Source organism: Lepisma saccharinum, chromosome 8, assembly GCF_977018435.1.
Source record: "Lepisma saccharinum chromosome 8, izLepSacc3.1, whole genome shotgun sequence".
Taxonomy (NCBI): Eukaryota; Metazoa; Arthropoda; class Insecta; order Zygentoma; family Lepismatidae; genus Lepisma; species Lepisma saccharinum.
This window is the reverse complement of record NC_139236.1, coordinates 60,290,411-60,308,672: the sequence shown is the minus strand read 5'-3', so window position 1 is coordinate 60,308,672 and position 18,262 is coordinate 60,290,411. Positions and strand designations below refer to the sequence as shown.

The 18,262-nt window shown below is 36.2% G+C and overlaps 1 protein-coding gene across 4 annotated transcripts; it reads left to right on the top strand.

Moving 5' to 3' along the window:
• Positions 1–1,795: 1,795 nt before the first annotated feature.
• LOC145991035 (deoxycytidylate deaminase) lies at positions 1,796–17,660 on the top strand. Of its 4 annotated transcripts, none has more exons than XM_083126724.1 (5): positions 1,796–2,009; positions 2,823–2,921; positions 8,058–8,293; positions 10,454–10,667; positions 16,661–17,660. In XM_083126724.1, the coding sequence occupies exons 1-5, from the start codon at positions 1,999–2,001 to the stop codon at positions 16,668–16,670; spliced, it is 570 nt and encodes a 189-aa protein (XP_082982850.1). In that variant the 5' UTR covers positions 1,796–1,998; the 3' UTR covers positions 16,671–17,660. The 4 variants fall into 4 exon arrangements, with proteins under 4 accessions (XP_082982850.1, XP_082982847.1, XP_082982848.1 ...); XM_083126721.1 differs by lacking the exon at positions 16,661–17,660 and adding an exon at positions 11,034–12,074; XM_083126722.1 differs by lacking the exons at positions 1,796–2,009; positions 16,661–17,660 and adding exons at positions 2,564–2,621; positions 11,034–12,075.
• The last annotated feature ends 602 nt before the right edge of the window (positions 17,661–18,262 follow it).

Genomic DNA, 18,262 nt, shown 5'->3' with positions numbered 1-18,262 from the left:
AATAGTGATCGTTTTTCCTCTCTAATCTTCAAACGCAGCGAGAATACTTCTTTCACGGAACTGAATATTTTTTAAAGGGAAAGATATCAAAAATAAATTATATATATATATTAGTTAATTTAAGTTGATATATTCCACCTCTTTAGATTAATAGTGATGAAGATGAAAGAATTAAACATAAAACGAAAAAAAACAATCAGGCACGTAGCCAGGTGCTGAAACTCCCTTCCCCGAAATCCTACAAATATCTAATTTAAAAAGTGTATAGTGGTAATTAATTTTACTTCATTAGCAGGATTAAACACCTTGCATAATACGTTGTAATAATCTGAGATTCATCTTCAGGACTTCTAACCCCACTGTTTCAACTTTATGTGGCGGCTGCTAATAAGGGATGATCCCCATCCCGAAATAAAATTCTGGCTCTGGCCTGCAATGATTCGAACTTTTAAAACCTGTCATTTCGAGCTCCGAAAGGGATTTTTTTTAATCATTCATAGGGAATTTCATTCTGAGCCAGGAACACAACAACAGAAGTTTGGCGCGTGAATCTGAATGCGTGTAGTCGTTGGCTTCGTGTTTATTATTTATTTAGGTGTTAGTGTTTGTCGTGATAGTGCTGTGTTAAAGGGTAATGGATGTGATACAAGATTTGCTGGTGAAACCTTTTGGAACAAGATCTTTTCAGGAAAAGTTGCAAATTGTTAATACAGGTAGGCCAGTGTCATCGCTTGAACTTATTTCTACACACAAAGACAAAAATCGGGAATATGTGAGGCATTTTCGCAAGCAAATTATAACAAAACACCATGGTTGACAGGAAGTAAAAGTGTTAATAAGCTTTGCTTTTTTGTTGGCCGTGCTTACTTTTCGGGGCTGAAGAGAATGTATGGACGCGTGGCGGATACTGTAATCTTTGCAACGCTTGTGCCAAACATGAAAAATCCAAAAGTCACATAACTTCCTTTGTTAAGCTGCAATCTTTCGCACAGACACGTATTGACGTACAACTGGACAAACAGCGTGCTTTGGATGTGCTACAGCACAAGTAATCGGGTCCTGGAGTAAGTTGAATTTTGCACTTAAATTAATATTGCGGGTTTTTATTTCACGAGTGCACGTCTTTAATTTTATATTTCACAGGTTGTTTTTTTTTTATAGCTTTATAATACTGTCTTGTTTTATTATTTGAAATTCTACACGTATATTAAACTGCAATAACGAGAATTAATTGATTGTGGTCGTAGCAATAAGACAAACATTCCGACACAATATTCCTAAATCCAATATAGATACTGACATAAATTGCACGGAAACTTTTGGAGTTTGAGGATCAAGGGTCGGAGATTACCCTCTCGTTAGAACCAGCATACGCCACTGTTCCCACTAATCATAAACTTGCATTTCTCTCGTCTCAATGTGTTCTTAAGATTTGTAACATCCTCTTAGCAGACGAATTACGTGGCAGGAGCAAATTTGAAGCTTATTCTTACTGCTGACACGTGCGTGGCAGCAGACTCGGCCAACTTAATACGATGCCTGTACGATGGCGCAGTTGTAATGTCGTCTCCTTGTAAAGTGGATTCGATACCCTGTGGAGGTCGGGTTACACTTTAAACTATAGGTCCAGTCCCGATTAGTCTTATGTTTGTTTAAAATGAACGTTAAAATAAAAATCCAGTGCCTCTCAAAATTCAATCCTATGGATCCAATATGGCTGAAATGTCAACAAGTTACTAAATTGAACTTGGGAGAAAAAGCATCTGTAGCTACGTACGGCCTGGCGGCGGGAATCTTGTCCTTGGATTGAGTTCACTTCCGTGCACACAGGCAAGGGCTGTATTTTCGTGAGAAATAATTACAAAAATAAGCCTTGAAACAAGAAGAATATAAATTGTGCGTTAAATTGAATTACTAATTACGAAGGCAATTATTGACTGCTGTGCAGGTAGCATCGAAAAGGTCTATCTATCAATATTTAGTGGCCGCAGATTTCGTATGGCAAGAAGGTGTGTTTTCCAGGTCATCAGCAGTGATGTGCCGTAGACTATAAGTTTACGTCTGCATGCATTGTCTACACGTAATCTACGCGTAGATTACATTGGGTTGTACTTTACATAGACAACGTAGACAATCTAAAGTGCATTAAAATTAATTTTCAAGGTTTTCATGAAAGGAAAGTGACATTTTCAACTATATTGGTTCCTAACGAAATGAAAGAGTCCTATTTACAACAAAATTTCTCTTTTATCATCAACTATGGAAGAAGATAAATAGTATGCAAAAAACAACAACAGATGTCAGTCGTGAGGCAAGAGTGGTCTTTTCCCATAAAACACTAGAATATTTCCTATATTAGGTTTCTTCCTAGGTGAGAAATTGTTCGAATTTTGAAGAAAGAGTATGAAAAGTTATCTTCACACATCAGCAACTGATACGGAATATAATTTTATTTTAATTCCACGGCGCTCTTTGTTAAGTTATCACCTTTCGCCATTTTGTTTACATAGATTACCTAATGTAGGTGTAGAATGTAGACTATCGTTTATGCGTAGATGCACATCACTGGTCATCAGGCAGTGCATTTATTTCGTTAGAGCAACTAATACACATTGGGTCGTGTAGGTTTTGTACTTAATGCCAATTATTATGCTCTTAGTGATAGAGAATCTCCCTTATACGTAATGACAAATGTGCTGTGTCCTATGTTGAATTGTCTGTAGAATATAATAGATTAATTGCCCTTATGTTTGTATGTAGGAATGTATTGCTAATTTCTTTGGTGCTAAAATGCAAAACTATTGGTAATCTTCCCATTCTAGGTTATTTAAAGAAATGGATGAATTATCAAGTAAAGTGAAGGAAGTCAACGTTCAAGAAGGTCAAGCTGTTTCCAATGGAACTTCCTCAAACATGACACGGTAGGTTAGGTTTTTTAATATAGGTTAATTGTCACTGAGGATTATGAAAATGTTCTCACAGTGCTTTGTTGAACTGTGATATTTTCAATCTAAAGTAGATTTTGCCTGACAAAGAAAATTATTTAAGTATGGTACTTTTGTTAAACTCTTATATTAAAAGTGACAAGCATGTTAATATATTTTGTTATTATTGTTCGAGACAAGGTTACGTTAGTTACATTAATATTTTTGCAATTCATTATGGCTAAAACAAGAGGTGCCCTTCAATTGCATATGAGAGTTATTAAATTTTATGACATTGGGCATGGGGCTGTGTGGGAAATCTGCACGTGCAAAGAGAGTGGAGATCTGACAAACATTGGGAAAGCAACAGCTGCCTGTATGGGAACTCAGGCTTAAACTTGTTGTTATAATCAAATACATTGTATTCTAACACTTTTTGGAAGGATTTTATTTTTTACATATTTGAAGCTTGTTAGAATGCCAAGATTTCCCGTCTGTCAAAACACGATTCCTAATTTAAAGGCAATTATTGTTCTTGAGGCTACATTCAGAGGCGGCGCCAGGATTATTCATCTAGGGGTGCGGAAAGAAGTTTAGGGGGTGCAATTCTGAAAATAAGGAAAACATGAAACTTGCATGCAACCTTCCAAAACTGGGGGAACAAGGTGCCGAAACTGGGTGGTGGAGCAAGGACAGTTTAGTTTCCCTTGGTAGATAAGGTTTAGCTTAGTGCGGGGGTTGGGGGGGGGGGGGGGCAACTGCATCCCTAATCACCGCCACTGATTAAAATAAATTACTGACTCAAATTGAAATGTATGTGTGAAATCTATAACTTTAGATTGCATTAATGGTACTTGTTCAGTAAGGCCCGAACACCTCTCACTCGTTTATTTCCTTAATTTTAGCATTGATACTTACATATTCTGCATTGCGGAAGATTCTTTAAGGTGAAGTTATGCCTTTTTCCATAAAATAGTGTCAACTTTTCATATTACAAGTCATTATTTGTCTTCCTTGATGCTTGGGTAACAGACAATATGGCGTGCAGTCGTGTTTGTGTTTTGTCGATTTGGAGTGGGTATGCAGTGTTTCAACCTTCTTAACCAAAAAATACCTACTTTCGTGTTTATTATGTCATCATAAACCATTGACGGATAGCCCCAAAAAACATTCACGATAGCCCCAAACACCATCCATGATAGCCCCACGAACCATTGACAGATAGCCACAAAAACCATTGACGAATAGCCCCATGGACCATTTCCGGTAAGGTTTGGTTAGGTTAGGTAAGCATAGTTAAAAAAAAAAAATTCTCGTAAAAAAAGGCACATTTGGAAACACTACCGAGGCCGCATGACTTTCGACGCCCGCCATCTGCATGTACATAATGGAAACAACGGCCTAATGTTACAGAAGATACAAGTTCCTTACGTAACTACTGATTATTTATTGTTCTGCAGCATTCTATGGTGAAGTTTTTAAATTCCGCGAAAGAAAATACCTCTAAGAACCTCGACAATGATACAGAAAGTGATTTCAGTAAGTTTCTCCTGTAAATTTGAAGAAATCCATTCGGGCTATAGTAGACAGTTACCGCATTAATTTTCCAGGGATGCTGCCCCCCTTGCCCTCCCCCTGGATGTTCATGATGATATGTATTAAGTCTTCTACTCCAAGAAAGTGGTCATACAGTGTAAACATTCAGATACACATTGCAGTCTTATTGAACTATGTAGTGAAATACAAAATAAAATCATCCTGCCCTTAAAAACACAATTTTTTGAACCTTTTCAATGTAACCAATGGAGGTACAAAATACATAGTACATTATACCTTCCATCTGTCACAAGACAAAACACAAAGAGCACAGCAACTGTGTCGTATTTAAAATCCCTTCTGCTGCACTATTCCCAACAACGAAGTGTAAAATTTCTTCATGAACATTGTGCCTCTTCCGAACAGTTTTTGAAAAAGCTTGAAATAAACACGTTTACTAGACATGTTACGTGGAACAAATACATAGAACGTATTAAAAAGAAAACTACCGTTCATGTTACAACTCGCATTAAATAATTTCCCGAGCACGACCAGGTGATACCTTAAATGCAGCTGAATTTTCTGCTCCAGTATAAGGCAGAACAAGTAGGCAGAAAATAAACTGTTTATCAATAATGCAAAAAAGAAGAAAAAATTAATAACAATGCTGACCAAAGAAAGAAAACAGCTGCTGATCTTTACAGAGGCTACCACCAGTACAGAAAAATATCAACACCTCTTTCAGTGCTTGCCTGTTGCATGCAATAATAACGGTCTTACTTCAGTACCTATCATTCGGCGCTCAATATGACGACATGACATAATATTACATATTAATGTTGGTCTTTTCAGTTGAACGTAGGGGGTGCGGAAGAAAATTAAGGGGCACGCAAGCACCCCCTCACACCCCCTGGCTACATTAAATCCTACTGTGTCATTAATTCAAGTTCAGATTGTGTATTCTAATAAAATCATGATACAGAAGCATTTTCTACTTGAATTGTATGCATACCCATAAACGCTTACTTGTGTTTTTGATGCAGAATGAGTTTTACCTATATGTTTTATGAGTAGGTTAGGTGGCAATGGTGGTGGTGCTGGCATTGTAATTATTTTCCTATATGCTTACAGTGTTTATATTTATATTTTTATTTTAGGTGGGTTATGATAATTTTCTTTGATTGCCATAGTAGCCTATTTCCACAATTTCCTTAATTGTTTGTGTGTGTGTATACATCTATACAAATTAATACTTTCTGCAATTTTAAGACATACAGGTTAGTTTCTCTGAACTTCACTTATTTCCACAATCATTTCCAGTATTCTAAATGCATTCCTCATCTTCCTGTACAACTTGTGAAAATCATTACACAACCATGCTACCTCTTAGGTCACATTAGTTTGTGTGCGTATTGTTCTTGTGTAATGACTAGTTTATAAGAAGTCAAGTAACAGGTGATGTAACAATTTTCCTCAAGCTGCACGGCAGCATTCATTGGCCTGCTTTTGAAACTGTATGCTGATGTCAAAAAACAAGCTTTGTTATTTTTTCTATTGGTATTATTTGCAGGGGTAGAAAAATACAGGGTGTTTGGTTGCCATGGTGCCTGAAATTTTTCACCTGGAACCTGAATTTTCAAATCCAATTCTAAACTTTTTTTTTTAATAATTCCAAGTTCACTTATGGACATTTCCATTGCTTTTTTTTTTTAATTACAAGTACATGTTTGTTTTTCTATGTCACTTGTATCATTAACTCTAAATAATAAATGTGCCATTATTAATTTTTGCACTATTGCTAGCCGAATTTTAAAATCTGCAGCGATATAGTAGGTAAAGGTAATGTTCCCCCATGCACTTTACACCATGCCGTGAGACATATGTAAGGGAATGTGGGGGTAGGGCCTCACATTCTTCGATCTCTGCCATTTTGGAGGGTATTTTTGGTTCATATGAATCTTCCTCATGCAATAGGTTTATTTTATTGAGTCAAGTACAATATCAAACCCTTGCAATAAATCACTGGATAAACATACATGTGTGGTTGCACATATATTTAAACATCCAAAGAATAATTATATTCTTGTGATAATCATTGTCATTTAACAAACTTCATTGATTTATTCCATCAGCATTATTGAAAATACAGTGCCATGCTGAACTTACCAAGTTAACAAAGACACATTGATTGCTTAATGAGGCATTTTTATTGTGTTGCATAGCAGGTTCAGTTTCTGAAGTGTTACAATATCACAGTCCATTCAAAGAATTTTGAGAATATTGATGTTTTATCAGAGGGACCAGCCCAGGGGTTTTACAGGTTTCTTTGTACTAAGGTGGTAATTTTCCGCTGCAACTTTCCTCCGTACATGTCTGTGGCCACAGACTGAAGAGCCTGATGATCCGAACAACGTTTTGATTCTTAGGTGGCAACACTTACAGGCAGGAAGGAACTCGGATTGGTACCATGTTGACAACTGACTCAAGAGACCCCACAATCGACAGAACTTGAAGCACTTTGATCCTACTGTGACATACACTTTACGTACATCTTTACTCCATTGAATGAAAATCTGTATAAAACAGGTTTCGCAACATGAATGGACAATGATGATGGATTTTAAAAACGAATCCAAAGAGCTTCAAAACAAGACAATATTGTATTTGTAGGACTACTCAATACTAAGAAAAAGTTGTTTCTCAAAATTGATAAATTTTACAAATCCGAAAATTAAGAATTGTGTTTAAAACCTTTCTGCCTGCACCGTACTAAAATTTTGTCATGTTCGAACCACCCATTTTTTATTTATAGAATTTCAAACAGAGCTATCACTTGCAAAATTAAAGAAAACTGCATTTTTTTGTTGTCATTTCATAAAAAAAGAAAGACCTACTCAAAGAAAAAATTCTGTTTGCGTAGCTTAATTTTGATGTAACTTGTTTTTATGTAGGTGTACTGGTTAATTTTTAATTGGAGTCCAAACTGTAGTATCTGTAATTTTTAAGCCAACAGTAGTTATTTAGATACATAGGATTGGAGATTGTTGTTGTATGTTTTATTGTGTTTAGTAGGGATGGGACCGATTAATCGGTACTCTATCGGTATTGGCCGATATAGGCATATCGGTTTATCGGTAAAATTACCGATTATTTTACCGATCCGATATATCGATAAATATCTGATAGTTTAGTGCAAAATTCTGCCATTGATGTTGTAATTTTTATGGATAATCTCCATGCCCTACTTTTTTAAAAAGTAAATGTCTAAATACGCAATCTCTCTTGCACTGCAATTACTTTGAAACACACATTTTTTAAGGAGGTCAATGAACCTTTCAGGTTCTTCCAGGACCATTTCTAATTTTATATCGGATCGGTAGAATATCGGTTATCGGTATCGGTAAATTTTATATCGGTACTTTATCGGTATCGGCCAAAATTTCCTATCGTCCCATCCCTAGTGTTTAGTATAATCCAGGTGTGTACCAATTGCAATAGAAATAGTTTGAAATCATTTTCATATGCTGTACTAAATAATTGAATCCATGCATATAACTTGTATACAATTAGCTAAACATTGCTTCATTTTTCTTTCAGTGATATAAACAGTAAAAGGTCAGATTATCTTGAGTGGACTGATTATTTTATGGCTATGGCGTTCCTAGCTGCAAAGAGAAGTAAGGATCCTTGCACTCAGGTTGGAGCATGCATTGTGAACAAAGACAAAAGGATTGTTGGATTGGGTTATAATGGTATGCCACAGAACTGCAGTGATGATGTATTTCCATGGAAGAAGGAAACTGACTCCAAACTGGATAGCAAGTATCTTTATGGTAAGAACGATTATTCTTGTGAATTCTGGTTTTACTTTTTGCCTTACTATATCATTACGAGCTAAGGTTCTGTCTCAGGGCTGGTCCATGGAGACAATTGTGGGTGTTAAAACCTTAGTCGTACCGGATTTCACCCTATGTATTTGAGGGTAAGACCCGTTGACCAACGGGTGACAAGTCTGAGGTAGAGTAGTTAAATTAACGTAACACAAATTGAATAGCTAATTCACTGAGTTTTGTTTCGTAAGTTTTAGCACTCCAATATAATAATGAAAGGGAGAAGCTAGGGGCAAAAGGATTAGCACCATAAAAGGGCAGGTACTTATCTCGGGATCGCCAGGACGCTGGTCCTGCTGGCTGCCGTTAGGTGTCTCCCCTCTGGACAGGGCCCAGCTTGGGCCCCACGGCTTCTGGCGGCCCTGTAGTTGAATCTCTGTGTCCTGCACTGTTGCGCTCTCGTGACCCGATCTCAATCCTTGGTGTTCTTGTTGGCTTCTCCTCCTGAGGCAGGTTGTTAACCCCTTTTCTAGTTCTGTCTCGGGTTGGAAAATGTTTAGGATAGGTTTTCTGGGTATGGCCAGTAACGATAGTGAGAAGCTTTTTGTGGAAACACTGAAAGTCATTTGAAATGTGATTATAAGTATGAGATGATATCCGAAGAAATGCTTAACTTATTAGTGTTACCATCCCCTGAAAGTACTGTTGTTTGGCACACAGTTGTTTGTTCTAATGTCCTGTCATTGCTAAAAGCACTTCTAAAATGCCTTCTTGAAGTAGAGCTCAAAATTTGCAGCCATTTTGTAGCCACCTTTAATCCCATTTTCAGAGCATACGATGCCTCCCCGATGGTGCAGTGGTTGCATCGTTGCCTTGTAAGCAAGGGATTCAATACCCAGTGGAGGAACATACTGGTTCTGATCTCACTTTAAACTGTGCCTCCAGTCCTGATTAGCCTTACTGTACATAAACTGGATATAAAAGAAACAAATCTATCAAACCAGAGCGTACAAGTTCAAAATTAGGCAAATTGGATGTTATAGCACAATTGGAATTTAAAGCTTTGAAAATAGTCATGATTATTTTTTCATGGTTGTAGGAATTTACCATTGCTATGTACTAAATTTTTCTTTCACATTATTACATAGTGGTAGGGTGTAAGGGGTGCTTTCTGGTAAGGCACCCAATAGTCAACCTCACTTCCACGTAGTACTCCTGGTTACTGCTCCTTGGAATCCAGCAAGTTTCTGGCACCTGAACTCACGGCCAGGATTATCCATTGTGATGTTGTGTTGTCCTGTGTGCCGAGGGCTCCCTTTTCAGCCTCAGCTTTTAACCTAGGTTAAAAGAGATTTTAGTCCTCAGAGACAATATAGTTTTAGTTCTTGTTAAGTGATGAATGATTGAATTAGTTTTTAAAATTGAGTATGGACGTTTGTGTTTTCGAGTGGCCTGTCCTGAATCTTGTAGTTAAGGGGCTTATGTCCGTATTGCGTGATGGGCAAAAATAGCCTATGCGCTTATTGCCCATACTATAAAAAAATCAATAAATATGTCTATTGTGGTGCCCACAGAGGTGTGAGGAATATGAATTTTTGTGTAAAATTTCGATTTTCTTATTCTTGTTTGTAATTTCATTATTGGGAGGTGAAGTGTCCTGTCCTGCCATTCTGAAAGACAAAATAAATCATCTCTACGACAACGAGTTCTCTTGCTACTTTTTTTTATTTATAACATTGCTGTAGGTTTGAAAAGCGTGTGTGAAAAGTTTCCATCCAGAGAGGCTTTTCTGTCCACTAAAGGTTAAAGCTAGCGAGGCAAACAATTCAACTTTGTCGTGTGAACAACTGCTAACTATCATATATTTTGTTACAAATAAACATTCAACCATTCTGTAATTCATTATGCTGGTTTCTTTCAGCTTCATTGCATCTGATAAGAAATTTGTGAAATGCTACCACTTGTAATAAGTTGAAATATACTATAGAATACTAAATAAAATGTATATTCTTCAACAAGATTTAAGAGCGTGTCATGTGTCATAAAACTAGAAGTGCTACGTGCATGTAGATACCGTACATATAATTTGAATTACATAGGCTCAGTCAAGTGTAAATTACATGGAGATAGATTTTTTATGTGACTTACTTTTAATTCTTGCAGTTTGCCATGCTGAAATGAATGCTATTTTGAACAAGAACTCTGCAGATGTGAAGGACTGCACAATCTATGTTGCTCTTTTTCCTTGCAATGAATGTGCTAAAATGATAATTCAGTCCGGAATAAAGGAGGTTCTATATCTCTCAGATAAGCATAAGGATAAGGTGGAGACCATTGCTGCAAAGTGCATGTTTGATGCTGCTAAAGTAAAATACAGGTGAGTGGTTTTATATTCACTTCAATATGACAGCAGATATAGATAATGACAAAGGTACAGTCATTTTGTTCCATTCCACTGTAGAAAACAGAGAGACAGTTCCTATCTTGATCATTTGAAGTATTTACTTTTCCTTCCTCTTGGCCTGAAATTCAAATAATTTTGTAATTTCATAAATGCATGCATTACAGCTGTCAGAAATTGGAGGACAAATGTGTAAAGCATTTATTTCAATGCAATTTAATAGATTGTTAATAAATAGTAGGGAGCTTTATTTTTTAATTTCTCATATTTTCAAGAAATAAACTAACTTTTCTTTAACGTTTTTCCTTATCCACATTTTTTAAATTTTTTTTCTGTCTGCAGTCAATACATACCAAAGAAGAAGCAGATTGTCATAGACTTTTCAGAAATCAACTGGAATGACATGAGGCAGACACCTTGTTCACCTAAGTCCAAATCAAACTGATACTGCAATACGAGTTGTCAACTGAAGTAAGAAATTAACATAATACTGTTGACAGTTGTGAACAAAAAAAAATTTTTTGTGTTGCTGACATCATGATTCATTTCAGCAAACTCAGGGAATACTTTTCAGTTCAGAGTGGAATCTTGATTTTGTGTTGTCAGATTTTGCATTTTCCTGTATTATATATTTAGCTTTCCTGCTTCCAATATTACAAAATATAATTATTTAAGACATTTTGCATTTTCCGACATAAGTTCTATAGTCATGTGCTTCTGAAGAACGCAGATTCGAAGTTCCTCTGTTGCAAAAAATAGTGTTTTGCAATATATTTTGACAAGTCATGAGTACCAAATTTAATATAACAAAACAATGTTGATTGCTAAAGGGTCATTGTTATTTAGTCTTCAAATTAAACATGTCTAAATGTCTTTTGGAAACATTTTGAGCAATGATACATTCACGTGAAGATGTCCTTTAGGTTCACACTGAGAATTGTGTGTCCAGATGAGTTGTAAATAGAATTTTTATGTGAATGGGAAAAAGTGGGGGAGTATTGGATTATACAGAAGATGCTGTTAATTACAGATATTGGTAATTTTTGTTCAGTTTTTATTGTTCATGTTTGTTCAAGGCCTCGCCTTGATAGGGAATTTTCCATTTGTGAGGAATTATTTCTGTTAATCAACCACCTACTCAACACTGCTCAATGACTAATGGAACAAAGCTTGTTTTTTGCAAGCAGGTTCCTGATTGTTAACTTACGGTTTGTGACATGTATATGTATATCCTCTTTGGAACTTTTAATGTTGCTCAGGGAGCTTTTATTTCCTAGAAACATGAAAACAAACGGTAATTTGTCTTTTTATTAATGCTAGGAGACTTGCCTATAGTACAGAGCATTCCCTGACATTCGCTACGAGACTCAACGGCAAGCGGCCCGGTATCAGCGCTTGTCTTTCCCAGTGAACGGGTCCGCGGCAGTCGCTCGCTAGTCTGTTTTTTTTCACTCTCTTTCCCCTTTGTGGCCGCGGTGGCTCAGTCGGTAACGCGTCTGACTACCATGCTCAAGGTCCCGGGTTCGATCCCCGGCCGGTTCAAATCCGGGAACTTTTCTAACGATGGAAGCGGCCCCGGCGCCCACCCAGCGTCGAATAACATGGGTACCTGGGGGAAACCCTGGGGGGTAAAGGCGGTCAGGGGCGTGATGCTGATCACATCACCCCCACTCACGACCGGATCAAGAAAGTGTGGGGCGTTACCCCCACACCCCCTATACGCCTTCATGGCGTTGTGCTAAGCACAGGGGAGCACTTTACCTTTCCCCTTCTGTTGACATTGCAGACTGACGCCAGTATAATCCTCCCTCGGAATTTGTGTTGTGTCGTGTTCGTGTGTTGAAGATTGTGGCTTAATATGGCACCACAAAAGTTTACATTACAACAGATGATTAATCTTGTCGAGTGTTACTTCGGAAAGAGGAATTGTAGAGAAATGCGACGACGTTTTGCAACAAAATTTCCTGGTGTTCCCGTTCCACATTGGACCACTATATTAAACCTCGTAAAAAGGTTTAGAGTAACAGGGTCAGTTCTGAATAAGTGGAAAGAAAAATGGGGAAATAAAGTATACAAAGACAATAAAGTATACAAAGAGAGTATTGTACGAAAAATCGGGAGATTTACAGTAGACGAACTTGCACGTGTAAATGCCAATTTCCTTCGGAGATGCCAGGAATGTGTTTCAGCAGAGGGACATAGTTTTCAACACCTTCTGTAGTCAAGGTTAGTACATAATATGAAAACTGTAATTTTATTTGCCAACTCTAGCGACTGTGGCTGAGTCGTTCACCGGGAAAGACAAGCGCTGATGCTGGGTATCTTGCTGCCGAGTCTTGTAGCGAATGTCAGGAAATGCTTTGTAGAATACAGATAACTTGTTTTTTGAAGAACGGGATTGTACCTCAAGAATTTTATTAGCTGGTGAATTCGACTTTAGATGCTGGAGAGTTCTTTCAGTGGTTTTGTGATGTAATTTGAAAGTAAATGCTACTAGATATGAAATGTAATATTCAGAAAATAATGATGTTTGCAAATCACTCAAAAAGTCACTTTTTGAGACACCCTGTAGATCAGATTACGAGTCCTGCTCACGTAGGATATTATGGTTCTTCCTTTCCCCTGCCTCCCCACTTGCCTTTTGTTGTTGGTTACCACATTTACATAATGGTAAAGTACAGTTAATTTTTGTAGCTATTGATTGAAATTAATATAAATTAGGGATGGGCCAATATGAAATTTTCACTGATACCGATATAGGGGAGACCGGGGTAATTAGAACAGGAAACAGCCTGTAGAAGTTCCACTGTAAATTACTCAGAAAGTTACTGATGGATTTTTTAAAAAATTCTACCATTTCAAAGGACATCTTTTGTATATTTTTGAAAAAAATAATGACCATACCTGCATTGCAAATACTCGTCCAAAAAAAATAAATTGTCATGACACCATAAAATTGTTCCAATTACCCCATTTGGGGTTAATGGAACATAAGTTAGAAATTTCAACTGAATAGCTTTAGATTGCTGTTGGGGTAATACAAACATCATATATAAATGTCCCATTTACCCTGCAAATTTGAACACAATAGCTCTACTTCTTCTGGAGTTATCAATGCTTGTTTAAATAAAATCCCAAGTTAACGTCTTTTTTCATAAAGTTCAATTTCCCAGCTGTGAAGCAAACATGTGTGAATGAAAATCAGTGTTCTATGATTTATTTGAAAGGTTACAGGCCATTCTACAATGTAGTAAAGAAAAAACTTCTAATAGTTACATGTACAATCTAGTATATCAATTAGAAAAAGTACAAAAAAGCATCTTTTTTGGAGGAAAACTTACTCCAATTTGTAACAAGTAGTGCTAATACTTCTAAAAACACTTAAGATAACTTACACTAACAGGTTTAACTGTCGTGAACAACTAATATATACAGAAATTAAGATTATCAGTCTCAAAAAACAATTATATATGAAACCATAAAATATAGGCTACATGACAAAAGCTACACCAAAGAACACTTGACCCATATTAACATTTGTCAGTTTGGCACCAGTAGATCTACTGATTTGAATGTTTGATTTCTTTTTTGAAAGCTTCATACTTGCTCTTAATGATGTCATACAATGGAAGGGTAAATGGACCGATTCCATTTAACTCCAAAGGTCCGTAAAATATAAACTTCCTATCAATTTCCTCAACATCAGGTCTTCGTGGCCAATCGAACTTGCCAGTTTCTTTTTCCTCCAGAAACTTGATTGTTGCTTTAGACTGGCCATTAGAGATTTTAATAATTCTACCAACATACCTCTTTCGCTCGTAATATACAGCGTAGTACTTTTCCAGTTTGAATAGGCCTACATCGTCATCCTCTGATTCTTCATCGGCCTCATTAGGCCTACCACTTTCCTCATTGTTTTCCTGTGTTTTGTTCCGTTTTGGAACAGTTGGTATACCAGAACAACCTGGCTGATTTTCAGCTGCTGGGCCTGGTTCACTTTCGGCCTGTGGCTCCACGTCATCTTCAATGTCGGTGCTGTTTTCATCATTGAGAGATAGGTCTATTTCACTTTCTGAAGAAGTAGAGCTGGATTGAAGGGACATTCTTTTCTTGTCTTTTTTGGTCTTTCCTGTGGGTATTTTTTCTGAGTAGGGCGATTTCTTTTTTTGGCACTGGTAGGCCTAGTAGACATTTCTTTCAGTCGCTGCATAGCATCTTCAGTTGTTAGAATTTCGCCATACTGATCAGAAAGGCGTACTCTTGATAGATTACCACTAGACATTGTTCTTCGATTTTGTCCGCTTGGTCTGTGTTGTTTACTAAGAGATTCTCTGATGAATTGTTCAAAAGACAGATACTGGGATGGTGGTGTAGTACTTCTATTCAGAACATTTTCAACATCTGAAGGCGTTGGCATTGCTGTTGAAGTAATGGAAGAGGAAGGAGTGGTTGGTTGGCTGGCAGTGTGAATGTTTACTGGATCTTGAACTGCTCCTGGTGGGATGTCAGTGGAGGCAGTTGTATTTCGTGAATTCTGAGTCATCTGAACATCAGCAACAACTGTTGATCCAGGTTGTATGTCTTCTTGACTTTGATTACGAAATCGTGCTAGGGCAAGGGGGTCAAATTCTTCACTTGGAAACATGGATACATCCAGTGGAAACAGACCAGTAGTTTTAAATCCCGACACTAGGTATGATTTCTTGAAACTCCTAGACCACACTCTCCCTATGTACTGAGCAAAGACAGACTTCGGCAAACGAGCACCAGGATTGGTTCTGTTCCAGTCTAAAAGCAGGTTGTTCCAAAAGTAGTTACGTTTCATGGTATTTCAAGATGATGTTCTTATTACCCCATGACTGTTCTAATTACCCCAAGCAAAATCAAGCAAATTACGCAATGTTCTAATAACCCCTTTGCAGAAATTTTTGGGGTAATAAGAACTTTGCTTATAAAAACCAGGCAAATTGCCCATAGACAACCAAACTCACATGAAAAGATGTGTGCCCTTATGTTTTATTATAGGGGTGAAGAAAATTTTGCAAGGGTTCTTTCATTCACATCCAGTATATTCAGAAGCAGAGAAACACCAAACATGCGTCACATCATTTTTTGCAGGTGTATAATAAAAGTCAAATAAAACTTACTTTTGTGTAGTTATTCCAATAACAAATTTTCTGCATGTAGGTTTAGTGTAGGTACATAGGTATGAAATGTTATTACACCAGTCTTTTCGTTTTAAATTATTCTACATTAACATGTTCCAATAACCCCATGTTCTAATTACCCCGGTCTCCCCTAATGTTTACCCATACAGATAACCGATATTCTACCTATCTGATATAAAATTCCAAATGGTTCATTGCGAAAGAAGCTACATATTTACACATTTGCTCTTCTTTTTTTTTGGTCAGAAATGAAGATTACATGTTTATTTATATCCTTAATAATTATAACAAAATTACAAATTATTGCACTAAATTATAAGATAGTTATAGACATAATCGGATTAGTAAAACTATCATTAAGTTTACCAATACACTGACATGCCTTTATCAGCCAATACCAATAGAGTACTAAATAATCTGTCTCAGTCCTAATAAATAGATCTTCTTGTTAACTTTCGTAGTCCCCAAACAAGTTTGTAGTGCAGTATAAATACCATGGATCACAAGATGATTCTCGATTGAATTCTTTCCAAAGTTTTGAACAAATTCTTCTTCAAATTGACAATTTAGAAACCATTGAAATTGTAAGTGGTGATTTGAAAGTCATCTTATAATGTTTTAAACTTTAGCAGACGGGAGACTACTGCATACCAGCCTCTTCAGACAGGAACGTTTCATGTGTTCACTTTACAAACTGGCCATGATGTAAAAAAAATATTAAATAAATATAAAAAAAAGTGTAGCAAGAGAACTAATTGTAGTGAGATTAAATCGGTTTTGTTTTGTTTTTTGGAATGACAGGACTCAATAGACCCAAGTGAATTGAAAAATGTAGTGTGTAGCATTGGTATATTCCAACAACTGTGAAAAGTCACTTTGAAAATGGGCAGATACTTCTTGGGGAAATATTATAACAATGTATAAGAAAAGCAGCGTTGCCATCTTATGGGGAAACTTCTGGAAAATTGCTTCTAGTGTCAACATTTTCAAGAAAAGCTTGGCAAAGGAGCACTCTTCAAGGATATTGTTTTGTCATTGAAGTACGCTATACCTTCATATGTATATAAATGAACAAAAAAGACAACTGAATTATCATCTGTAGTTTTCAAGAAATGACGCGTTAAGAAAGTGTTATTTTTATTCACCTATCATTACAAATCACTGACTGTTATCTGTCATTTTGAATATATCTGGTGTAAAGAGACTTACAAGATACCTGTAAATCGTATCTATTTTGTGACCCTTGCTTCAAGAACAAGTGCGTATAACTGAATAAAAATGAATGCCCTTAAGTTGCATCTAATTTTTTTGTTTTTATTGGCACAGCCTGTTTTTTAAACAATACTATTTTTTAAAATGAGAGAGACTGATTGTATACATCCATGTTGTGCAGCAAACAAAAAATGTGATAAATTGTGTTTTTTTTTTTTTTTTTGAAGGGTGTGGGAAATGATCGGTGCTAAGACAATGACATTTTATTGAACTGAAGTTGTAAAGAAGTACTTTTTTAGTTTTATTATTACTAAATTTTATTTTCTTTCTTTATAATCTTACATATATATTGTAAAATGAATTATCTCTAATCAGGAAGAGCATGCCTGTTTGTATAAGTTGAAATGATAGCTGTGATCTCTTACAAAGCTCTTGTAGCTTTTTACTTGATATTTTTACGTGTAAGATATGTGAATAGTTATAGTGAAGCAATGGATGACTTCACAAGCAAGTTAACAAGTAATTGACATTGCAATTAAAAGTAAGATGTTAATTTCATTCCTGTTTGTGAAGATTGTGTATGATGATAATAAAGCTATTGATTTTTCAGTGTTTTCTGAAAGTGTATTTGAAATCTTGATATTTGTTGAATCTTGTTTGAGTTGTTCTAGAAAATGGAATAAACATCAAACACACAGCATCGCGAAATGTTATAAAATTTTCCTAAATTTTTGCATTTTCCAGCATTTTATGTTTTTCAGCAAGGTTCCCTGAAAAACTTAAAATCCAGGTTCCACTGTACTTACATATCACAATAATCAGTACTCTAAAAAGGGTTGAATGAAAACACAAATACGACAAATTGAAACAAGGTTGTGCTGAATAAGGTTAAAAGATAGGTGAAATAGGAATTTATCTACATTTCACAGCAAACAAAATTTATTTTGCAGTATCTTGATTTAAGTCAAATGTATTCTTGTTCATTGACATTTGCAGGGTTTTCTCATAGCTGGAAGTTAATAAATTAAAATACAGGATTTCAAAAGTTAGAGATGCACTGTAACAGTATATTACTCGTCTTATCCCATTATGATAGAGAACAGTTAAATACAATAAATAGCTGTATATTGTGTGTTTAGAGACTTTTCTCACTATTACCACGTGTAGGGTAGACACCTCACATGCTGGTTG

Bases quoted from the DNA above. Each gene is read 5' to 3' on its own strand.
- LOC145991035 (XM_083126721.1), top strand. The intron at 2,922-8,057 runs GTAGGTTAGGTT...TTTTTCTTTCAG, and splicing joins ACTTCCTCAAACATGACACG to TGATATAAACAGTAAAAGGT. The intron at 8,294-10,453 runs GTAAGAACGATT...TAATTCTTGCAG, and splicing joins GGATAGCAAGTATCTTTATG to TTTGCCATGCTGAAATGAAT.